This window comes from Candoia aspera, chromosome 1, assembly GCF_035149785.1.
Source record: "Candoia aspera isolate rCanAsp1 chromosome 1, rCanAsp1.hap2, whole genome shotgun sequence".
NCBI classification, from domain to species: domain Eukaryota; kingdom Metazoa; phylum Chordata; class Lepidosauria; order Squamata; family Boidae; genus Candoia; species Candoia aspera.
In genome coordinates, this window is record NC_086153.1 from 306,284,865 (window position 1) to 306,309,495 (window position 24,631).

Below are 24,631 nucleotides of genomic sequence, written 5' to 3' on the forward strand. Positions count from 1 at the left end.
GGGGCTGACAGTGGTGTGCTGTAGATCTCCCTTCTAGGCCCTGTGCTGTTCAAATATTTATACATGACTTAAATAAGGGGTCAGGCAAACAATTCTGTCAAATTTTCTGTGAAACTCCCTTGTGAGTTCTCCATCCATCTTTAATGGCTCAATGACAGAGGCAGTTTTTCCTGGTCTAGGGACCCCAACCTTTTGACAAGCAGTCCTTCCAACATACTGATTGTTATTATATTTATTGTTGCTTAATTGTAAAAATGTTATCATATTTGACATTGATCTAATTTCCTACACTCTTATTTGGGGCTCTGGAAAGAGGGCATAATGGTTGAAAACAAATAAAGAATAACCAAATAACCATGCTTGCCTGAACCATTCTTCAGCTAGATGCAGCTCCAATTGTTATCTCCTGTGTTCTGTTGATGGAAACAGGTCTTTCCTTTTTGTGGCTCTAAAGGCAGAATTGTGCAGAATTAAAGCTCAATGTCTACTTTGGTAAGCAGCATAGATATCATTGCACTCTAAATAATGATAAACTAAATGAAAACTGGCAGTGATGACGCTTCAACTGAACGTTCTTTGAAGAGGGACTTTGTGGAGTTTAGAAGAAGCAATTTTATAAGAAACAAGAACCAGAGCCAGTTTCAAAGGACTGGTTCCTGATTGAATCAAGATGAAATGCCAGTTGGATTTGATGTGATTATTTCTATAAATGACTGGCACAATTTAGCTCCTAACGATCTTAAAAGCTCCCATATGTTTAACAATAAGGTGCATCCTTCACAACGTGGGAAGACAGCCCCCTGGGTAGGTGGGTCGGCCGTTCTGTGGGGTGCAGAACCACGACATCAAAACGTCGGTCAGATGCAGAATCCCAAGGATGCTTCAGAGGAGCATCCTGTCCTCCCTTCCTTGTTTCCCAGGACCCCTGAACCATCGGGTGTGATAGGCTGGGCTTTCAGCTCCGATCTTATCCAGGACCAGAGATGATCCACATGGGAAGAAATACCTTCGCGCTTCCTGCAGTGCGTGAAGCGAGCGCACGAACTTGCTGTTTACCGCCTCTTTTCTCCCGATGCGAGATACCACCATCCGGCGAGCCTCGCCTCGTCCTCTGCTTAGGTGATCAGGCGAATGGTTAGTTTAACCTCATCCTGGCTCTGCAATCCCCCTCAGAGGAGCGATTGGATGGCGCCTTCCTGGGAGGGGGAGTTAGCTTCCTCCTGACGCCGTTTCCGGAGGGGAGGGGGGCGAATATATAAGCCAGGTTGCTGCTGCAGTGCTCGGTCGGGGATCGTCGGCAACCGCTTTCGAGAAGGCAGAGGATCTTGGGAAGGGCAAGGACAGGCAGATAATCTATCTCGCGGCTCAGCGCTCGGCCAAGGTCAGCGCCTATCGCTTCTCACAAGCCAGGCCCCGCCACCGCCTCTATTGCCCCGCCAACAAAACCAAGAACAGCAGCCGTACCGCCCCCATCCTTCACCCCGCAGTCCCGATTGCTAGCGGTATGGCTCGCGCGGCGTTTTTCGCTACCCTCCTCCTCGCAGCTCCAGGTAAGCTCAGAACGCAGGTGGGAGAACTTGCGCGGGACCGCTGTCCTCTTAGGCTGCCCTTTTCAGCACCAAGGACAGAGCCACCGGGGCCATTGCCCCGAACAGCCAACGCACTGGGCGGCACGGCGTTGTGCTGGTCAGCGCCTATTCCGACAGGGAGGCATGCTTTGCAAAGAAGATGGTGAAGTGAGGGATAGGAAATTGAGCGAGTTCGTTGAACTATTGCCAGAGACAGCAAGATCATCACTGAATCACAAGGTCCTTTTTAACGTTCCAAACAGCAGAGCTCTGCTTGGCAAAGAGTTTTATTTTAAAAACCAAAAGAAATTGCAATTCTAATCTGCAGTTTTATCAAGTGCCCATTCTTCTCAGTTACCCCCCCCCCCCACCTGCCTCTTTGAATGCCATGTAGTGCAGTCATGAACAATGGATCGATCCACTAGCCAGATTCCCCAGTTGTGATGTTGGAAAAGATACCTCAACCTGACTGATTGCAGATTGATTCCTCCAAGAAATCATCAGCAAAGTTCATTCACTTTTTCTTAGTAGCAACTATTTTTAAATCCAGAAGGTTAGCAAGTTTTTGTTGCTGGGTTTATATACTATTGGTATGTACCTTTATACAGATTTTCTCCACACCCCAAATCTATTATGCATTCTGACTTGAACTGTCATAGAGTATGTGAAATATTAAAGACATTCTTTTTCTTCTCTTTTAGTAATTTCACTTCCAGTAACAAATCCGACAACTCAAGATGACACCAAGGTGAGTTGGAAAAGAAAAAAAGATCAGGAGTAGGAATATTGTTATATATTATTCGTGTGTATATACAAATCTACAAATGTACAATCTATGCAGCCCTTTCTTCTTGAAATAACAATGAAATTGTTGTATCTCTTCACACATAACATTTTTAGGTGTGCACAGAAGATTTTTTTACAATCTACCTGTGAAGAATAAATGCAACAAATACATTAAAATGCATGTATAATTTAAGTGCACTCATGAAGAAATGAGAAATGTATGCAAATATAGAGTTATAAAATCAGGTTTATGCTATGGAGTGTGTGAAATGAGCCTACAGATAAATGCTTTATTTGTAATATTTTTTGGTCCTGTCTACTTGTGTGTATATGCCTACTGCCTCTGGGATGCGGTGCTGCTGCAGGTTAAACCACTGAGCTGCTGAGCTTGCCGATCAGAAGGTCGGTGGTTCGAATCCGCGTGGCAGGGTGAGCTCCCATTGCTAGTCCCAGCTCCTGCCAACCTAGCAGTTTGAAAACATGCAAATGTGAGTAGATTAATAGGTACTGCTTCGGCAGGCAGGTAACGGTGTTCCGTTTAGTCATGCCGGCCACATGACCATGGAGGAAGTGTCTACGGACAAACGCCGGCTCTTTGGCTTTGAAACGGAGATGAGCACCGCCCCCTAGAGTCGGACACGACTGGACTTAATGTCAAGGGAAACCTTTACCTTTACCTACCTACTTCATGCATGGCCAAATAATACAATGGGAAAAGTTTATTAGTTTCAAGTACAGTTGTAGATGTTTTTCTTTAAAATATGAAAGTTTACTGATTAGTAAACTTTCCATGTATATCCTGTGTAAACTCATTGTCAGCTAGACGTAACCTGTTGCTTTTAAAGAATTAAGAGTTGCTGGTAGCATATTGAAAATGATCATTAAGATTGAGGCACTGCCTATAGTGGAGCCAATATAAAACAAAAGGAACAACAAAAGAAAAAAATATTATACAGATTTATATTATTCAGGTGGCATAAAGGATCAATAAAATCCCAGTAACTAAAAGTGTGCATGGTGTATACAATGTGGTGATGAGGCATAATTAGTGAATCTGGATTTGAAGAAATTATTGGATAAATGAGATGTTTGGATAAAAGCAGAGAGAGTTGCCTCCAAACTCAAGCCAGTACTGACGTATTTGGAATTTATTCATTCTATCTGTCTAGCTCTCCATAACATTTCTTCTTCATGCAGCTTTCTGTGGCACATATCAAGATACATATACCTTTGATTGGGAAAGCTGTGTATTATATGTGATAAATGTATCACATATCTCCATCCAGGTCCCTTTAACTAATGCACCTGCAGTCTGCTTGGGTCACATTGTGGTCTGGCTTGTATAAATTGAACCAATGGTGCAGAGTGAGTGGAGAATTTTTTTGGCATCTTTGCATCTTGGGAATGAATTAGAAGTCCCATATCATGCTTTTAAACTTTCTGGATAGATGAGCCAGGTTCACAGATTGCATGAAGCTATAATGTGATGGTTTGGTATGAGCTTAGCATGATGTATGAACCCAGCCACTGTGGTGTGTAAACCATGTTTTATATCTTAACACAATGTGTGAATTCAGCCACAGTTGTATATACACCTGTGTGTTAATATGTATACAATTAGAAGCTGAAACATTTTTTCCACAGTACACCACTATCATTTATGAGATTCAGATATGGGATACATGGGATATTTCACATTTGCACATTAGACTGCATATGAGCAAGTATATCCACCTATGAAAATAAAGCCATAATATTTCAAAGTACAGGTTGCCAGCAGTTGATCTCAGCATCAGCCATTTTTTATGGAATAGACACAGGGCAAGTTGATAAGCACATGGCTGGTTCTACACATACTGTATTAGGAAAGCTCTTCCCAGGCTAACACCCTACAGATATGGCTAAAGTTGGCTAAAAATCCTGAAACCTGTAGGGGCCATCAGCCTGCTTGAACAGTGTCTTCAGACTATCAAAGCATCTAGTGCTGAATCTGATATCTACTTGGTGTGTGTGTGTGTTTCAGACACAAACTGGAGTTTACAGTCAGAATAGCTAAATGTTTTGTTTAATGTGCTGCATTTTCAAAATTGCTTCCCCTTTTCTAATTTCCTAAAATACTGTATGTCCTCCCCATTTTTCATGAAATCAATGACAAAAGATCTCTCAATTTTCCCCTGATGGAAAAAAACCAAAAAACATTTTCCAGCTTCTCTGCCAAATTAATTATCCTTAAGCTCCACAAAAATACCATTATTTCCAGTGCTATAAAAATGCAGCACTATCCAGTCTCTGCCAGCCTGGAGCCCGAGAAGCAGCTTGGTTTAGAACTCAGCATGTCCAACCAGCAGTTCTGGAGGCATGTGGAAGACTTCAAACATCTTCTGTGATTACTGTCTTATTTGAGAGCCCAAAGTGCTACATTTTCCCTCATTAGGAGTAGACCAGTGCTTTCCATGGCACTGTATTATGCAGATTGCATCATAATTTGTCATTATTACATCATTTGTGAGTTTCCTAAAATGCCCATAAATCCCCCGATATATATATATTATATGCTTCAGTATGCAGTTATTTGAATCTCTACTGCATTTTCTTTAATTTTAATGGTGCCATCTGCACCATGGCATGCCCAGTCAGTTGTCAATGGCTTGAATCCAAGTGTTGCATTGTAAAAACACATGCTGTGCTATGGAATTCAGTAATGGCTCAAATACTTGAAAAAGCACATGATAGCATACTGTTGCTAAAGATAAAAAAGTCTGGCACCTGAATAATATTTGTATAAAAGTTCACTACATTATATGGCTTATAATGCCTGATATACTGTATGCATGCTAGATATGAATGGATTTAAGCAGGTTTCCTCTGGATGGTGGGCCAGATATAACTAACCCTTAGCCTCATGAAAGGAAAGCACCATAAATAGATCATTGCTAGTTACAAAATCTTGTACTGGTTGGGTCAAGTGGAAATGATTTGAAAAAGCAAAAAAAAAAAAAGAGAGAGAGAGAATAGCATGTACACATAGAAAAAGAAAACTCTTCTTGCTTGTAGAAAAATAGATTTTCTTACAGCTGTATATATTTTGGATACAAATCTACAGCATAGAAAGGAAAATAGCACATGAGTCAGAAAACCTATTAAAATATAAACTTAATAACTATACAATCCATTGTACACTTTTCTATTATGTCCAAATATAATCAAATGACTTCTAAAAACAATTAAATATGGTATAATCCAATGAATTGAAATGAAAATGTAGCAATCTATTGCATGAAAGTATTGGGAATCTGAAACCATGAAGTCTGCAGTCCTACATATTTTTACTTGGTGGAAGTCCCATTGATACTCACAGGAATAAACAGATATAGGACTGTACTACTGCAAAACACTCTGCCTGTTTAGCATGCTATAAGCTGCTTTCTAATCATACTATTCCTCATTTAGAAGCACTTGGGGATCAGTGAGTTCCCTTATAAAAAGGCAAAGATGCCCTCAAGTCAAGTTCTACTCCTGCGACTACATGGACATATCCACATACACAGAAATGATTTCCACTGTCTTCACCCAGGATGTTTTGCCTTCTCTGCTTGGAAGTCCTCAGTGGTCTCATTCCCAAGTACTAAACAGGCCCCACCCAGCTTAGTTTCTAAATCCAGACAGGGTCAGCTGTCACCTGCTGAGACACGTAGTCAAATTCTAATCCAAGCTTGGCACCTGTAGGCAGCACTTCCAGCTGCTGCTACTCGTTTAGCATAGCTGACCATGTAAGAAGGTCAAATATATGACTATAAATTCACCCCTCTTCCACAGCAAAAAAATTACCAGCACTATCCTCACTGAGTTTTCTTCATGTAATTCACCAAGCTGCAGCCCTGGAAATGCTATGGGGTAGCAGTTAAGGTCTTGGGATAGAACTGGGGAGACCCAGGTTCAAGTCCATCCTCTGCTATGGAAACATACGGTGTGACTTTATTTCAGTTTTCTCTCAGCCCAATCAACTTTCCAGGATTGTCATTGCAGGAATAAAATGAAAGGTGATTCCCCACGGAAGCTTCTGAGGAATGCTGGGATATAAATAATAGAGAGACGATAGAGCTAGAGAGCTAGAGAGGTAGAGGTAGAGCTAGAGCTAGAGGTAGAGATGATAGAGAGAATAAAATAAGGAGCTGCTTACCTAGTGGTTCTAGAATAAAGTTCTATTAGCCTGCCTTCTAATCAATTAAAAAACTCAGCAAAGTTCAAAGCTGGCCCCCCAGAATTTGCCATTTCATTTTTATATCACATCTCCAATTGATTGTTGTGGAATAATTTGAAAGATTCCTGATTCTTGCTTCTTTCTGTTGGTGTTTGAACTACAAGACACCTTTAGGGAAATAATACTAATTTTGTTGTTTGCTACAGAAAAATTCGCTGCTTGGTACCTTTCTGAGTCCTTTCATTCCCTGTCTTTTCCTATGACTGCATAGTGTTTTCCTTGCTTGTTTCCCTGAAATGGAGGCTTTTGAAATCCCGATGAAGGCCTTTTTCACTCACCTTTACTTGATAGAATGGGGATTAATTTCTAAAAAATAGAAATGCTTTGCTTATGTGTTATGAATTAGCATTTTTTGGCATTTGTTATTTTAATGCTTTTCTATTGTTCCACATGCACTCAATATCTAACTGTGCATACTAATGGAAAGGCAATACATCTGAATAATCAATTGTTTAAGCACCAATTTCTTCAGATATGTACACATTCCTTTAACAATAGAACTTTATGCTGTCTTCAAAAGGCAATCAAAACCTGCATCTTTGCTCTCCCACACATACTTGTGCACTCCATTATCATGTGCAGTTCTTTGATGAAGTTTTAGCATATGGTTAGCAATGAAAGGCTTGCCACTTCCCAAACCAGTACATAATGGTCTAAATCTCCAGCATAGTGAAAGACAGGGTAGATATAGCTTTTGGCAAGAGAAAGAAAGGAAAGCTGCCCTCATTATCTGCACACCACAAGATGGTTGGATGACTTTAAAACACCTAAAAGTCATTAATGTTAAACCTGCCAAAAAAAGAAAAGAAAAGCCAGATATGGGATTAGTGATTTTCAAGGATATCAACCAATAATATCCAAGTATGCCCATCTGAGATTAGTTTGATAGGCAGGAAAATGTAGTAGCTCTAATTATTCCTAGAAAGGTAGTCTCAGAGATTGTGCTGGAAGATTTCTGACTCTTCTCCCAACCCACTGGCCTTGATGAAGATAGTACCTTGGAGTTCTAACTTGTCTCTCATACTATAGAACAGCTGCACAAAATTGCTGAGTGGATTGTCCAGATGTTTGACTGTGATGTTAGTAGCAGGATAACAACATCTACCTCTAGCTGTCTTTTCTGTTTATGACTCCCAGGTAGGTTATGTACTCCTTGAATAGGTTTTTGTAGAGAGCCATGGAGATCGCTTGAGGGAAATATTCAGAAGCTGTTAAATAAAAGGGCAGAAGCATTCCTTAAGCCCTGAGAAAGGAGACAGTTTTAGGAAGAAACTCAGGCTGCCTCTTCCCTGACTCACTGGGGTATAAGAGAAAGTGAAGGAAAAACACAATTAGACTTACAAGATTCTGTTAATGTAGCCTATCTAAATAGAGCTTAGTTCTAGTCTTCTTGTGGAATCTGTTTCCTAATCCGGACAACTTCGAAGGGCTGGCAGATTTAAAAATAGCTTTTGATGGATGAAACCAAATAAGTTGAACCATTCCAGACAAGATGGAGATGTTGTGCATAGGAAAACCCATTAATTCAAGTAACAGATCCAATCATTCTTGATGCAGAGGCACGGTTCATGAAAACCAAGAATAGTTTGCAGGCTTTTCTGGAACACTGTATTCAGAAGCACAAGTAGTTGGTCTAAATGGTCTATACTGATTAAATTATATTTGAATCTATTGTTGGGAGGGGTTTTTTGTATTTTTTGTACTTAATTTCATTGCAATCAGGATATTACTGGAAGATAGTATTATTGTGTTATGGTGATCATAATCTAGAAAGGTGGCTTTATAAATAATATTTATTCTGTAGATTCCCTCTGTCAGGCACCTCTGTCACAGCAAATGCATAGCTGTGGGCCTAGGCTGCGGAATTAGATCCCAGTGTTGTGGTAGTACCTTGTGATGGTCAGGATCTCATTCTAACATCTTCAATAGCCATGCCCACCCCCACCCCCTGAAGAATCCGTATGTACAGACCTAGAATCCAACCAATATGATGCAGTGGCTAGAATGATGGACTAAGAGAGAGGAGAATCTCACCATGAGGCTTTAGGCCTGTCATTATCTCTCGGCCTAGCCTGCCTCATGAGGTTGTGAGGATAAACCTGCAGGAGAAGAAAAACCTTACATCAAGTTCTTGGAGGAAAGTTGTTATAGATACAGGTAGTCCTTGGCATACGATGGCAATTGGGACCGGAATTGCTGTTGCTAAGTGATGCAGTTGTAAAGTGTGATGTCACGTGACTGCATCACTTAGCAACAGCAATTCTGGCAGTCCCAGTTGCTGTCATTAAACGAGGACTTCACGTGAGCACGACTTCTGACTTCCTGCTGCTTCCCCACTGACTTTGCTTGTGGGAAACTGGCGAGGAGTGTCAGAAACTGCAATCAGTGGCCATGGCTCACTGCAGTGTTGTAATCACAAGCCGGGCACCAAGAGCCCAGGTTGCAATCACATGATATAAATCAAGTTTCATATTGAGTATATTCTTAAATCAAGAAAATGTGAGGTGTATATCCAGCCCACAAACACCTCTTTCCCCTACCAAAATACTTTTCCTTTTCCCGAATTGAAAACCAGGTGGAAGATTCTAGTAAAAAAAGTCTCACAATATAGACATAAATTTAATGGTTCCTTTTGTTTGGTGTATTTAAAATAAAACTTTAAAACCATGATAAAAGAGATTAAAACAAAGAAAATGAATAACATTTTTAATTGTGTGTGTGTGTGTGTTTATATAATTTCTAATCCTTCTGATACCATTTGCTGGATGGTGACCTAGACCTGTTTATATTGTGACCTGACATGGATCATACCAGTAATATATTTGTCATTTAAGAAAGCCATAGTTCTGCTTTATAGAAGTTAGTTCTCTCTGGTCAGTTCTCTCTGATAACTTTCTACTTGTTGATATCCTTTATTAAAAGGCATCTCAGTTGAAATCTAGTACAAAACTTAAGAATATCAGTCTTGATTAAAAATCAAGGGGCTTAAAGGTGCCCCTTTAGTCATAGGCATTCAGACAATTGACCAAGCAGGCATAGAGGTCACCTGACACCCAGTATGGAGAAAGCTGTAACATTCTGGTTTAAAAATGTTCTTCCAATTTATGCCTATGCCTATAAATTAGTACATATAAATTATATTGAAATCTGTCTTCAACAGTATTGGGCTGTTCTAGTGCAAAAAATGTGCATTTCTTTTTTGTTTTTTGCAGAGCCTGCAAATGGCCACTTTATTTTTGTGTCTTATACTTGTGGGTTATTTTACAAAAACTAAGAAAGGGTTGGAGGAGAAAAAAAAGAATGAGAAGAAATGAAAGAAATGAAGAAATAAAAACAAGCCATCAGTCTGAATAGTTAGCGGCCTTTTGGTCCTCCTCACCAGACAATACCTTTTCAAAAACACTATACTGAGTTGTCTCTTCCTATTTGATTGTCATCCCAAAGTATCGTTAATTGCAAATATCCCTATGGTAAAAGTAATTTTCTGAAGTAATGAAAAGAATTTACCATTGACAAACTGCAACCATTTAGAAAGGGCTTTTGAATTTAAAATAATATTTGTTATTGAGAACAGGCCACCAATTGATTTTAAGAGAAGCCACGATAATTTTGGAATGGGCCATGATGGCTTGACAGTTTGAGAATCTTTAATAGCAGTTTGCTAATTGGCAGAAGCAGTACTTTATAACAGTTCAATGCTTTTTCTCCGTTTCTCCATGCCCATCACAATCCAGATCCATACTGGTTGCTTCGTTGGTATGGGAGCCTATACAGATTATGCCCTATTTGACCAAATATAATTAAGAAATGCAATGTGACACAGCCAATTAAAGCCGTTCCTAATTATTGCAGAACTCATAATTAGGGTATTAATTCTTCATCTTCATAATAGATTAATTGTGATATACATTCCTAATTTCAATTTTGATTTGGAAAGGATATGTTTTATAATAATAATAATAACAACCACAACAACAACAACTAAAGCATATTGGGCTTTTTAGTTTAGAGAAGTAAAATAGAACTCTGTTAGGGTGGAACACAATGAATTCTTTTACATAAAAGGCACAATAGAAACTTGTGTTATTACTATGTCTGCTGCTGGTGGTATTATTAATTATTACAACTATCGGGTTTCTGTTTTAATTCATTTTTAAAATAATTACCACTATTAAGTCTGAAGGAGTCAGCACCTTTTCCAATTAACTAATTTTATTAAACTACTTTAAATCAGCTTTCATGAGATGTAGTTCACTTCATCAGAGATAGAGAGTGCGTAGACCAGCGTTTCTCAACCTTAGTGACTTTAAGATGGGTGGACTTCAATGCTCTGCTGGCTGGGGAATTCTAGGACTTGAAGTCCACCCATCTTAAAGTTGCCAAGGTTGAGAAACACAGGACTAGGCTAACATAGGATTTAAACTGGGGTGGAGGTTGGGGGAGGAAAGGGGATGAATAGGTTAGTTATGCAGAGCAAGTTACATGTGACCAGTATCTTATCAATTAACAATTACAATGTGTTAAAAACCCATTGTATTTGTTTTTTTGCTTGATAGTGCTATTGAATGTATTAAAAGGTTTCAGGCAATTTTAGGAATAAGAGAAATATCAGTCTATCCATCACAAAGAGAAGGGATCAAGAGGGCCCTGGCTGGATTGGAAAGTGAGCTACAACTCCTTTGGGGACAAAAAGCAAGTCCCTAATGCTGAGCCTCTTAACAGTATTGAAAGGTAACCAAGAGAAAAGTACTTCTCAATACGTAGACTTTGATGAACAAAGATCCCAGTGTAAAAGCTACAAATATAAACGTTTTGCCAAATATCTAAAAGAAAAAAGTAGAGATGCAAGTAAAAGTCTTACTTACTCAAGTATGCGATTTTTGTTTCATGTATTCCAAATCTGGATATCTAGCTCAAGTAAAAACCTACTTCAGATTAAAACATGTTTTCAAAGAAGACTACAGGAAGCCGGGAGGAAATGAATATGAAAAAGAACAGTATAATGTGAAAGGAAACAAAACATATAACTTTTAATGCCTAAAATAATTTCAACCAGTAAAAATAGCACAAATGGTGCAGAGAAGTTTACGTTGCATTTATTGGGAACCACACAGATTTTTCTTTCTAGTGGGACAATATTTGGTTAATGATGGACTAATATTTAGCATGGCAGATGGGAAATCCAGGTTCAAAACCCTACTTAGCTTTGAAACGTTGAGGCTAACCATGGCTAGGTGGCTACCTCTCAGTCTATGCTACTTCACAAGATCGTTGCAAAGATAAAACAGGGCAGGAATGGTAGAGAGGGGATTTTATGTATCGAGCAAAATACCCTGAAGGAAAAATGAAGTATAAAATCCATACAAATATATTTGTGTTTTTCTAGGTGATGACGTGCATTGCTGAGGTTATTTCTAATACAGTAGCAAAGCCAATTCCACTCTCAGTCAGCCAAGAATGCCTAGAAACTCTCCAAGGAGGTACCATAAATGTTTATTTTCTGTCCAATTCTCTCTTGAGGGATTAAGAAATTATCAAGATAGTGTATTAAAAATTTAAGAATATGTATGTGAAAAGTCACTTTTAAATTTTTAAAAAATGTGTAGACATAATGATACAAATTAAAATAAACTCAACTAACTGGTCTGCCAATGGAACTATGATGAACAAAATCATTGCATGCCAACTCAATTTGCCACTGAAAATCTACCATAAACCCTTCCATTCTTACAGATGAAAGAATTCGTTCCATCCTTCGCCATCAAAACTTATTAAGGGAGCTTCAAGAGATTGCAGTTCAAGGTAGTTCTGTTGGAATTCTGTGCCTTTTTTGTGTGGGGACTGTCTACTATTATGTGTATTTTTTGGTACAGGTAAGATTATATCTATACATGGTGAGAATGCCAAAAAATGTTTTCCCTATTTTCAGAAAGGGGGAAATAGAAGATCCAGTAAACAACAGACAAATAATGTTGACGTCAATGCCTGGTAAAATTATAGGGCAGATCATAAAGAGACTGAGCTGTAAGCACTTTGAAAACAATATAGTAATTACCAGGTCAGCATGGATTTGTTAAGAACACATCTTGTCAGACTAATCTCAGTTCATGCTCAGGGAACTACTTTAATGGATGTTGGGAATACTGTAAACATAATGTATCTTGAGTTCAGCAAAACATTTGATAGTACCTTTTGAAATGCTGACTGACAAGCTAAGTGTGAGCTGGATGTCATGATAAAAATGGGGAACAGCTGCCTCAAAAATCATATTCAAAGACTGACATCCATTGTTCTTCATCAAAGTGGAGAGAGGTAGCAAGTACTGTGCTACAAATACCAGATTCAAAACATTCCTGATACAGGTTAAAGGAATTGGCTGAAAAATAGTGGAATGAAATTTAACATAGAAAAGTGCAAAGTTCTTCACTAAGAAACAAAAATCAAAGACACAGATATAGGACAGTGTTGCTTGGCTTGGAAATCTTACTTGTGAAAAAATTCATAGAATAATAATTGACTGCAACTGAGTATGTACCAGCAGTATGGTGTGCCAAAAAAACAGAAGTGCAATTTTAGGCTGTATCAACAGCAATATAATTTCTAAATCATGGAAAGTAATTATTTCACTTCATTCTGCTTTAGTCAGATCTCACCTCAAGTATTGTATCAGCTCTGTTAATCACACTTTAAGAAAGATTCAGAAAATTTGAAGCAGGTTCAGGGAAGGGCAATGAGGATGTCCAAGGGTCTAGAAACCAAGTCCCATAATGAGAGGTGGAAGGAGCTGAGTATGTGTAGCCTTGGGAAAGATGACTAAAAGGTGACATGATAGCATTTTGCAAATATGTTACATATTTCTATGTAACATACAGTAGAAATACAGTAACACAGAAATAGGTTACATAGAAGAGGAACCTATTCTCTCTTGTTCCAAAGTACAGGCTGTAGAACAACAAATTTAAATTACAGGAAGATTTCAATTGAATGTTACCTCCCCCCCACCCCCAAATCCTAAAAGTAGGAGCAGTTTAACAGGGGAATCAATGGAGAGGTAATGAAACTCCCTTTCATTGTTCAGATCAAAGCTAGACAGCCCTCTGGTTGGGATGCTTTCATTTGGATCCCCATATTGTGCAATTTGATGGTCTAAGTGGCCCCTTCCTATGAAGACATAGAAGGTCATATTGTGTCCAGAACCTTGGCTTTCATCACAAAACCCAAATATCTTTCCAGCCCTGATGACCCTATACTTGAAAATGTATGATCAAATCCTGCAGGTATCTTGGAATGAGTAGTGAGGGGCACTTCTAATGATTGGGTGAGAATGAAAAAATAAGTGACCTATAAAGCTCCTTCATCTTCAGATCAGAAAAAAAAAATCAAATGCAGAATGGATTATATAAAGTACAAGAGCACTGATCTGCAGGATTTGTTCATGCCATCACAGAATTAAGTCTGAGGGTTCATGGGAAGAGCTTCCTAGAATTTAAATTGCCTAGATATAACTACTTTTTGTTTTGTATGCATAATTAAATCTAGACTTTTTAAAAGAATGAGATAAAATCTATCTGTAACATAAAATTGGCTGCACTACAGTATAATGCACTACAGAACTACAGTATAATGTAAATTCAAGTTAAGGCTATGGATATTTTTAAAAAATACTTCCTCAAATTGAATTCAACTTCTGTTAATTTGTGGACATGTCCAAATAGTTTTATTGGCAACAATACAAAAGTGGGTTGCTGTCGCTTTCTTTTGGAATGCTTTTCGACTTCCCAGTGTAATCTACACCCCTGGAATTTGCTGGTAGCCCCCCCACTCCCATCAAAGTACTTACCAAATCCAACCCTGCTTAGCTATTTGAGATCAGTCAAGCCTGGCTATCAATCCTGATTATTTAATGGGGGATTCAGGGAATTAGATTAAAATGTAAAGGAACACTTTCAAACAAATATTCTGGAATAATAGAAAAGTTTAAAACTTAAGTTTTTAGATGTCTGGTACACACTCTGTGTACTTCTATGTGTGCCTATTCAAAATTAGGTAGTCCTCGGGTTATGACCACTCATTCAGCAACCATTCAAAATTATGACGGCACTGAATGAGTGGTACTTATGACTGGTCCTCAAAGTTCTGGCTGTCACAGCACCCACGCTGTTACGTGATCACAAATTGGGCACGTGGCAACTGGCCTGCAGTTAAGAAGGTTGCAACGTCCTGTGGTTAGGTGATTGTCATTTGCGACCTTCCCTGCTGGCTTCCCACAAGCAAAATCAATGGGGAAACTGGGAGGGAAGGTTGCAAGTTGCTCCCTTAAGTCACTCCTGCTCCCGCTGCTTTTTCTCCTGAGGATCCCTGCTACAGAGTACAAGATCCCTTTGCAAATTTGCCTGCAGCACCCCCCCACACACCTGTACTCTGTAGCACCTGCCTACTCAGTTATGCTCATGTCAGGCTGTAGCACCAACTCTCTGCTCACTCACACTTGCACTGCACTGCAGCACCCACCCCCTGCCTGCCTGCACTCCATAGTACTCACCTACCCAGTGGCCTACTTGTGAGCCACCTAAAGAAAGGCTTGTTGTGACCAGGACTTGCAACTTCCTGCCAGCTTCCCCATTTATTTTGCTTGTTGAAAGAAGGCAGGAAGTCACAAGTTGCAGTTATGTGAGGTCTTCACTTAATGACCTGTGATCCTTGCTTAATGATGGCAACTGAGACTGCCAGGATTACCATCACTAAGCGATGTGGTCACATGACACTGCACTTTATGACCACATCGCTTAGCAACAGAAATTCCAGACCCAACTACTGTTGATAAGCGAGGATTATCTGTATATCCATTGCCTTTAAGGGAAGCTTGATCAAGGATGCAGTGTTACCTTATTCATGATTAAAGGAGAATTGTTAGTAAGAGAAGCATGAATTAACTCCACAATTTGTATTGGCTGTGAGTGTAGTTGAAGTCTTAGTAAGCTGATCATGGAGTATCCTGTGCAGATGTTAATATAGCGATACACTTCATTGGTATCATCTCCCACTCCCACATTACTAAATAGGAAAGTTCACAATGGTAGTACAATATGCATTTGTAATGGTGAGGGGACACACGTTGATGATGATGATGATGATGACGACGACAAAAGAAGTGCTGTGAAATGTTTATATCCTTATTTTCCATTTGTGAAACAGGAGCAAGTGAAAGAACAGAGCAGCAGAAGAAAAACAGTGGATTTGAAGATGAGCTTTCTGAGGTCCTTGAAAGCCAAAGCAACGGGAACATAGAAAGAGGTTGATGTCAGCATAACCCCCACATAATCCATTCCAAGCAATGTAAACGTGGATGTTATTTCAAACGGCCTTGGAACACACACCTGCTTCACAGCCAAACTGATTTATGTAGCAAATGTGACCAGGTCATCTCCCCACTGCTTTCACATTGGTTCACAGCAAGTAAAATCTTTGATAACACCTAAAAACCTTCTGCAGTGCTGGACTTAACCAGTAGGAAAAATAAGAGAAATTATGTTACAAACAGCTACACCAATCAATCTGACTATATTGCTTAAAAGTCTTCTTCTTTGCCTCTTTGTTCAATAAAACTAATTCAAATGTTGACAAACCACACATATTAAGAGCCTGGAGTAAATTTCTCCTGACTTAACAATTCATTTCAGTTATATTTATTTTACCCCAAATTCTAAAAGGAATTCTGCCTAGACATTCTTTCATTTGCATCAGAACAGGGAATCCAGCTGCCCAGAGTCATTGCATGCAAGATGGGTGGTAGAGAAATATGACAAACAAACAAACAAACAAATAATTTCTAATCTACCTGTTGAAAAATCTTCCTGGGAATTCTTAACCAAGATAAACAAAGAATACAACTTAATCCAGATCTTTTACTTTTTAAAATTATGGTTAAAACCCAGTGATATCAAGTCTGATTTACCAGACAGGATAACAAACTCATATATTAATGGAATAGGATTAAAAATAGAAATGTCTGTTCTACTTTTAAAGCATGAAATATAATCTTGATATAGTAGATTGGGAAAAAAATATCCTGCCCTCTGGTTAAATAAGAGCAGGTGAGAAATATATAATGTTGTCCAAAAGACGATGTGAAAGTAATTTTCTATAAGTTTGCAATTATTTTTAATATGGCCTTCTATCCATCTTCTGTTTGTTTCTATTATTTTTGACCCTCAGATCTATCAGAGGGGACCCACAGTGAGAAGCCAACTGCCTCTTTGGCTGAACTGGAAGAAGAAAAGTCTTTTAAAAGTAAACAGGATGTTTTGAAAGAGGAGGAGAGGAATAGCTTGGAAGAGCGAGAGCCAAGGATTCAAGATGTTGATCCTGGGGATGAAAAGGAGAACATGGCAGGATTTGAGGGTAATGAGGTTGATGAAATGGAAGGATTGCCTTGGAGTGATGCAATAGACAATCACATCAGTGACATCAGGGAAGATGAGGTACTTAAGCAGACACACCAGGAAGTTGAAGAAGTTGCAGAGGGATTTGAGGGTGAGGATGAGCATGTTTTCAAAGACAGCCAGGAGGAACGGGACAGCAGTGTCAGAGAGCAGGCTGAGAAGGAAGAAGAGGAGAAAGAAGAAAAGGATGAAGAAGAAGAGAAAGAGGGGGACACTTCTGAAGAGGAACATCCCACCAATTCCGATAATATGGATGATCAAAGGGAAGATGGTATGTCTATCAGTTTGGGCTCAAACTTGACTTGCCAGGTTTATTGTGACCTTTAATATGTGGGGTGGGCTCAATTCAGACTTCGCCGTCTTAGATATTGGCTGAAGCAAGTTTATTGGGGAAATTCCTTAGTCCATCTTATCTTGCTAGATAGCTTTCCTCCCACCCTAAGAAGACAAATTAATGATGATTTGGCATTCTGCAATCTTACCTTGCCAGCACTACCTGCTTTGGGACTTTATAAAACCCTGGCTGAACTGAAGCAGAGGATTTGGATTTAGATGTCCAGAATGATAGAGCCAATGCTCCCCATCCCTGTTACAGCACAATTACTCCTCTTCCCTGGACTGTTCCTAAATATTTCTTTAATATTTTATATGTTCCTCATAGTACACTGTTTACTTTGGCTCAGATTGGGGCACTACCTATTAGGGCAACAACTGGTAGATATATAAGTCTCCCAAATGAAAGCCAAACTTGTTTTTGTTCAGTCTTGGAGGTAGAATCTGTCTCATGTATGCTATTAAAATTTTCACTGTACACTCAATAGTGATTGAACTTATTACTTCCAATGGTATACTACTCTAATTGTCATCGTGACCTGGAGGCCATTACCTTTTTTCTGGGTGACCACTCTTCAGAAACTTCTAAGAAGGTTGCAAATTTTTTATCAATAGCTATGGCTGTTGAAAACCATCTGGTTCCTCTCTCACGCTATTAAATGTTAGCTGTTAATTGTTTTAGCATTTATCTAACAGTTTTTAATTCCTTTTTATAATTATTGTATTGTTAGTCTTTTTTTGTGTGTTTGGTCTTGGATTATAAATAAATTTTGATTGATTGATTGATTGATTATGTGGGATATCAATTTTACTGATTTTTTAAAAATGTTCCCTACATACATTTATTTTTAGCCTCAGCAGGTAAGACTGTCACCAGAGATATTCTCCAGTCTTCTCCAAATCATAGTTCAGCCTTTCATAATATGGTGGCCTCCAGTTGTGTGGGATTTCAATTTCCAGCAAATGGATATGATAGCTGGGAGATTATAGGAGCTGAATTCCAGCATTTCTGCAGGAAATAAATTGGAGAAGACAAGCATTCTCATTTGAGAAGCATACTTGAGCTCTGCTGGAAGCAGCATTCCTAAATACTGGGGTGACAACTGAGAAGCTCTTGTTTCTTTTATGTAAGCTCTTAATTGTAAATGACAGGAGCAGGTGTTATTGGAATAGTTTCTTGTGTGAAATAGGACTCATTAGGGATTTAAAAAGTTAAAATTTGTTCTCAGCAATTAACTGGCAGCCAGTGGTTAATACTTACCCTACATGGAGTAAAAATATATTAAAAATATTATTTTGTATCAGCTAAATTTCTGAGCATAGAGTGGATATTATAGTACTGTAGTTCTGGAATTTACTAAAGTCTAAATTATAGTGATTAAATCTCCAATAATGGGCAAACGAATGACATTCAAAGCTGATATAAGGCTCACTGAGCCATAGCAATTGTCCATGTTGACTCAGAGTTGTAGTCCAGAGCACTTGGATGCACCAGATTGGGGAAAGTTGCCATATGGTAAATACACAATCTTTAGAGGACAGTATTGTGATGGCTAATTGAAATAACCTGCTGTACATAGTCTGAGATCCTAATTGCTTTTACAGTAACTATGTATAACTAAGTTACATAGAAGATAGGATTCAGCATAATCCTCTGCCCCACTGAAAAAGTACTTAATTTTGGTAAACCAGGTTCAGTGCACTGAATCTCATTCCTTATTCAAGTCTAGAAAAAAATTATATTACAGAAAATGGCTTCTCTCCTTACACAGCACCAGGTGATTGACCAATCTGATGATAAAGGACCATTTTACCCATTCTGCAGAGTAGAAGCAAAGGTGATTTCACATCCTAATACACTCAAATACCTTGTATTTTTAGATGAAAATTTGACAAGGTTTTAAGTCGGCTTTCTTCATCTTAGAGCACCAAAATGTAGCTTCTGGAGGAAAAGAAAACAAATAAATGATTTACATCTAGTTCTATTTTCCTTATAGATTCACAAGATGATGACAAAAATTCCTCAGAGGAAAAAGACAAATATAATATGAAAGGTAGAAGGTATCACCCCCTAGATGGAACAAGACAGGATGATGACACCTCCCATGACAGGGATTCCAAAAGTGGAGAGATGGAAAAGTCCCCTTTCCAGGATGTAGAAGATGCTAAGAGATGGAACAAGATGGATGAGCTGGCCAAACAACTGACTACTACAAAGCGTGCAGAGGAAAATGAAAGTGATGAAGATCCAGATAGGTCCATGAAAATGGCTTTCAAATCCCACAACACATTTGACTTCCATGACTCTCCAGAAGAAGAAGCAAGGAGGGTGCAGAAACATCATTCAAAAGAGGAGGACAGTGAACAAGGTTTTCCACTTCTTCCCATACCTGAAGAAAAAAAGGATGAAGAAGGGAGTGCAAACAGGAGAACAGAGGTAGGATGTCACATGCTTGTAGGGACCATGTTTTGAATAAAGTGTTAAAAGCCAGAAGAATGCTTGAGAATTTCTCTTGATGGAGATTTTGAGCTTCTTTTATAGTCAGAGATAGCAGCTAATTGAAGGGAAAACTAAAGAGGCTGCAGGCTGCTGGTGAAATGCTGGCAGCAACAGAGTGGCCATTCATTTACAACACTTGGCCACCACTTAAGTAAATTAGGCACCATACCCCATCCATAAGAAATTCACAGAAATTCACTTTGCCTCTGAAAGGGATTTTAAATCCAACCAAGTGAGAATTGGGAGGGGAAAGTGCAGGACAACTTTTTTGCACTATCTTGAGCTGTCGCAAGATTTCCTCTTTGCTTCTAACTTTTCCAAATTGTAAGGTTCTGTTTCGTATACTTTCTGCAGCAATAGAGCCAGTAGTGTCCATGGGAGGTTTCAAAATAGGCAAGATGGTGGTTGCTGTGGATGCTGCTGACAAAAGCATTATGTGAGATGGATGGGAGCAAACTTTCCACTGCATGCTTAGATGTAAACATTAGCTAATATGATTTTTTTTATATGAAACAGCCTGGACCTGGGTTCTACTATGCCTGGAGAGTGTCTGTAATGTGACATGATGATCTCTGGACTCAAGTTCTCAGTTCTTACAATGGCCAAAACCTCTAAGCCCCTCTTCTTACATCATAAAGGAAGTGAGGAAAGTTGCAATAAAAGCCACCCTAGCATGTATTCTTTATTCTGTAAAATATATGACCCAGTCCTGAATTTCAGTGATTACATGGGATAATACAAAACTTGTCCTGGACAAGGATCTGGATTCAAGAGCTAGAGATCTTTGAGACCATTCCATTACAATTGGCCTGAATCTGAATAATCTCCAAATATATTTCCGAAGCCTGTTGCCTGTTAGCTACAGCTTCAACCCAAGGGCTGAAAGAAATAATATCCTAAACATTTGGTAATATTATTATGGCCTTGGGGTGCCTACTTGTAAAAGAGATTTCAGCAAAAGAACTAGATTTCCTCACCCCTGTTGATAGGTGAACTGCTGAAATACTATCCTCTGCACTAAGGCTGACCCAAAATAGCTTGCTGCCTGAAAGAAAGTACAAGGAGATGCTCACCCACTCTCCCCCATTCATTACACAGAAGCCAGCAAGATAGGCAATTGATTCTTACTGCAGCACTGGGCATCATCCCAGTTAATGGCAGTAGGCCAATTTAGGTGGCTTAGGTCAGAGTACACATTGCTCTATCTCCCTAGCACCTTCTACTGTTTGCTCAGTTCTTTACTTAACACCACCTCCTTCACACAAATACTGCAGTGTGGCAGGGCTGATATGCATTGTATGAGCAGAACAATGGCTTCATATACATGGACTGGTCTAGCTGCATCTCCACCTCTGGCTTGATCAGGAGAATCTTCAGGTGATGCCATCTATTATATATTTGGTGAAAAGTATTAGGTAAGATATCCAGCTAGCCCTAGTCAGTAACAAAGCAGCATCACCACCACCAGGGTGCTGTCACTAGAGGTGGAAAGGAAACAGGTGACAGACACCCTCAATATTGGTGGCCTGAGGCAGCAAGTTCATTTGGCCTCACAATAGAGTTAATTTTATTCAAGACAACATTTAAAGGATTGCCCTCCTCTTCTCTAGTTCTCCTTTGGCGTTCTGTAATTACAAAGCCTAGTACCCAAACAAAATAAGCCCACTTAGTGAATCACAAAGCTGGGTGATTATTTCCTTTCTTCTATTCTAGCTATTTTGGCTTGTTTGCACCTTTCTAGCATAGGTTTTCATGGAATTGCAATGACAAAGCACTGGGGAATCAACAAGATAACCTTGGCAACAGTTGCTCGGGTACCAGTAGCAGAAGAAAACTCCTAGGCATCAGCTAAGTACAAGGAGAAAAAAGGAGTGGGAGAAAAAAATCTTTTTCTCATTGGCCCATACTTGTTTGGATACCCTTGGCAGTATGATTGGGAAGAAAAAGAAATGTGACAGAGACACAACATTCAGACATGCACATGCGTTCATGCAAGAACAACAGCAGGGCTAACAGATAGAAACCATCAATTGTAATTCATGAAGTGTTTCACAACCATGAATTCTCTTCAGCATCAGGAATATCTAAATTGGCTCTCCCTATTTTACTTTTCCTTGTAGCCTTATCTTATGGATTGGATTCAGAGCAGCTGCAATGGCACAGACAGGATCTTGTGAACATTCTTGTGTTTGGCTCCATCTAACCCCTTTGTGCTGCAGGCTATGTTCTGACAATACCCAGAACAGGAGAGTATCCTAGGAATGAAGCCAGAGAAGGACCATAGCACTCACTGAAAGTTGAGGTTCAGTCCCTAGCTCTTCTAGGTTAGGCTGATAGGTCTTCTTGGGAACCCCAGGGAACTGTTGCCAGATGGTACAGACTCATCTTCCTCAAGCTAGAATCTTTTCAGATGTGATATAACAACCCTCCTAGCATTTGTAATAAGCTAATTGATATAGGAGGTGAATTTGACTGTAGAGTTCTGGGAATTATACTCCCAAACATCTGAAGAGTGCTAAATTGGAGGAAGACTGATCTAACAATATGACAGGTAGGTCCATAGTCCAACTTGATATGAATCAACTTTATAAATGCATCTAGCCAACACTGGCTGAACTCCCAAAAGTTAAGCAATATTGAATCCAGTTAGTACCTGGATGGAGATCAACAGCAAAACCTGAAGGTTGAAAAAACATCCTACAGAAGGCAAGGCCAAGCTATTTCCACATAGTTGCCAAGAAAACTACATGGGAGTATCCATAACATTGCCAAGAGTCAATACTGATTTAAAAGAGTATTTACTTTAACCATGTCTGACTTCATATGGCATTCATATTGTCTTCAGGCATTGAAGAAATTTGTAGCGTATGAGCTATATTATATATGGCTACCTCAGCTCTAGACCACCTCTTCCACTTGTCCTCCAGATGGATATCCAAGGCCACACTGGCTGAAATTCTGGAAATTGGAATCGCAATACATCTGGAGAGTATCTGGCTTGCAAGACTATGTTAGTATAAAACAAAACAACTTGCATTGTTAGGGGGTGATGTGCCAGAAGAGTATGACACACACTCTTTCCTTTTTAGGAATATTCCTAGACATATTCTGTTCTATCTCCCAAAGCTAATACACCCTTTTGCTATAGTGATTTGCATTATTAAACATTGCCTTTTCTTTTAGGACCAAGAACTGGAAAGCTTGGCTGCCATAGAAGCGGAACTGGAGGAAGTTGCCCACAAGCTCCACACCCTGAGAAGAGGTTAATCCTTCAGTAACGTAACATGGGAGCAAGACACCAGAAATTTTGAGTCACCGTTTTAAACACTGCAGTTTATTTTAAAACAATAAAGTAATAATGGAGCAGGTGATTTTTTTTTCCAAAAGCCTGTATTACAACAAAAAACAGCCATTTCTCTCTTTTGTAGTCGTAATGCTTGCTTTTTGTCATAATTTGCTTATTTGCTTTCTGCTTGCTTTACTTACGATTTTGTTTTGTAATATTTGGATTACTGCATAATTAGCGGTATGACTTAACTCATGTATTCTTTGTTGCAAAAAAAAAAAGGGATTGATTTATGATTTCCTTTCTTGTTATTTCCTGTCCCCTCCCTGCCCCCCCCCCATATCAGCTTTCTAGAATTGTTTATTTCTCCCATTAGATTTCCTGGATAAAATGACTTGCAATAACTTGTTAACCTTCTGATTTAAAGATAGCACTCTTGACTGCAATACATTCTATATAAAAGCTAAGGACAAAAATAAAGACACAATCCTGGTTCCCTTCTTTGCCTATTTCAGCTGCAATCGAATGCACTTTTAGAGAACACAAACATTCTTGAGAAGACTCAAGACAGTGCAGTGACTGAAGTGCTGATTGTGAATTTTATGTATGGATATGGATTCATGTGTGGTACCCCTCATTTGTTGAATAAATCCAAGAGCTTTGTCTTGTAAGTTTTTAAAAAAATGGCTCAGTGCAATGAAAGAACCTGGCCTGTGTATGCATGCACATACAGGTGGCTGGGTTCAATTCACTATAAATGTTAACAGGGTCACAATAAGAGTTGTACTTTCTAAAGCAAGGTGGGCAACTTGCAGCCATTGTCTTATGTGCAGGCCTCAGATCTTTTCAAATACCCTCAAGTGATTTGTACCCACCTCTGCTATAGAAAGTGATCTCTCTCTCCTAGCAGCCCACTGAATTGAGAGGAAGCTAGAGAGACAAAAATAAAAGCCCATGTCTATTCCGAAAATGTGACCCTTTTAATAAACTATTTGTGCTATCAGATCCACTGTGTCCTGCCAAGTGAAGAACAGGAGTACCAGACCACAGTGTTCATCAGTGGGGAAGGTCATTTTGACAGCACTGTCAATCAGCTGCCCTAGTGCCTGGGGCCATGAGGGTCTGGATGGGGAGGAACAGGCTCAAGCTCAACCCTGGCAAGACTAAATGGGTATGGATATTTGGACCTCCTGGATGGGAGATGAGGATTTAGATTTATTACAGTTGCCCCAGTCCAAAAGACTCTGGGCAGCTTACAACATCCAAAATACAATTACAAACATAACATTATCCCCTTCAACCCTGGGTGGGGTTGCATAGATTTGGGGTCTTCATGGATCTACAGGTTCTGCTTGAGGAGCAGGTGGTAGCTGTGGCCAAAAAAGGCATTCACACAGATCCACCTTGTGTTCTAATTGTACCCTTTTTTGGACCACACATGCTTTGATCACCTCA

The 24,631-nt window shown here is 39.3% G+C and overlaps 1 protein-coding gene across 2 annotated transcripts; it reads left to right on the top strand.

Annotated features, from left to right (window-relative positions):
• The first annotated feature begins 1,266 nt into the window (after positions 1-1,266).
• Positions 1,267-23,671, top strand: CHGA (chromogranin A). Of its 2 annotated transcripts, XM_063290257.1 has the most exons (8): positions 1,267-1,550; positions 2,270-2,316; positions 12,002-12,095; positions 12,349-12,417; positions 15,811-15,909; positions 16,831-17,328; positions 19,388-19,827; positions 23,074-23,671. In XM_063290257.1, exons 1-8 carry the CDS (start codon positions 1,505-1,507, stop codon positions 23,155-23,157), a joined length of 1,377 nt encoding a protein of 458 aa, XP_063146327.1. In that variant the 5' UTR covers positions 1,267-1,504; the 3' UTR covers positions 23,158-23,671. The 2 variants fall into 2 exon arrangements, with proteins under 2 accessions (XP_063146327.1, XP_063146328.1); XM_063290258.1 differs by lacking the exon at positions 15,811-15,909.
• Positions 23,672-24,631: the final 960 nt, after the last annotated feature.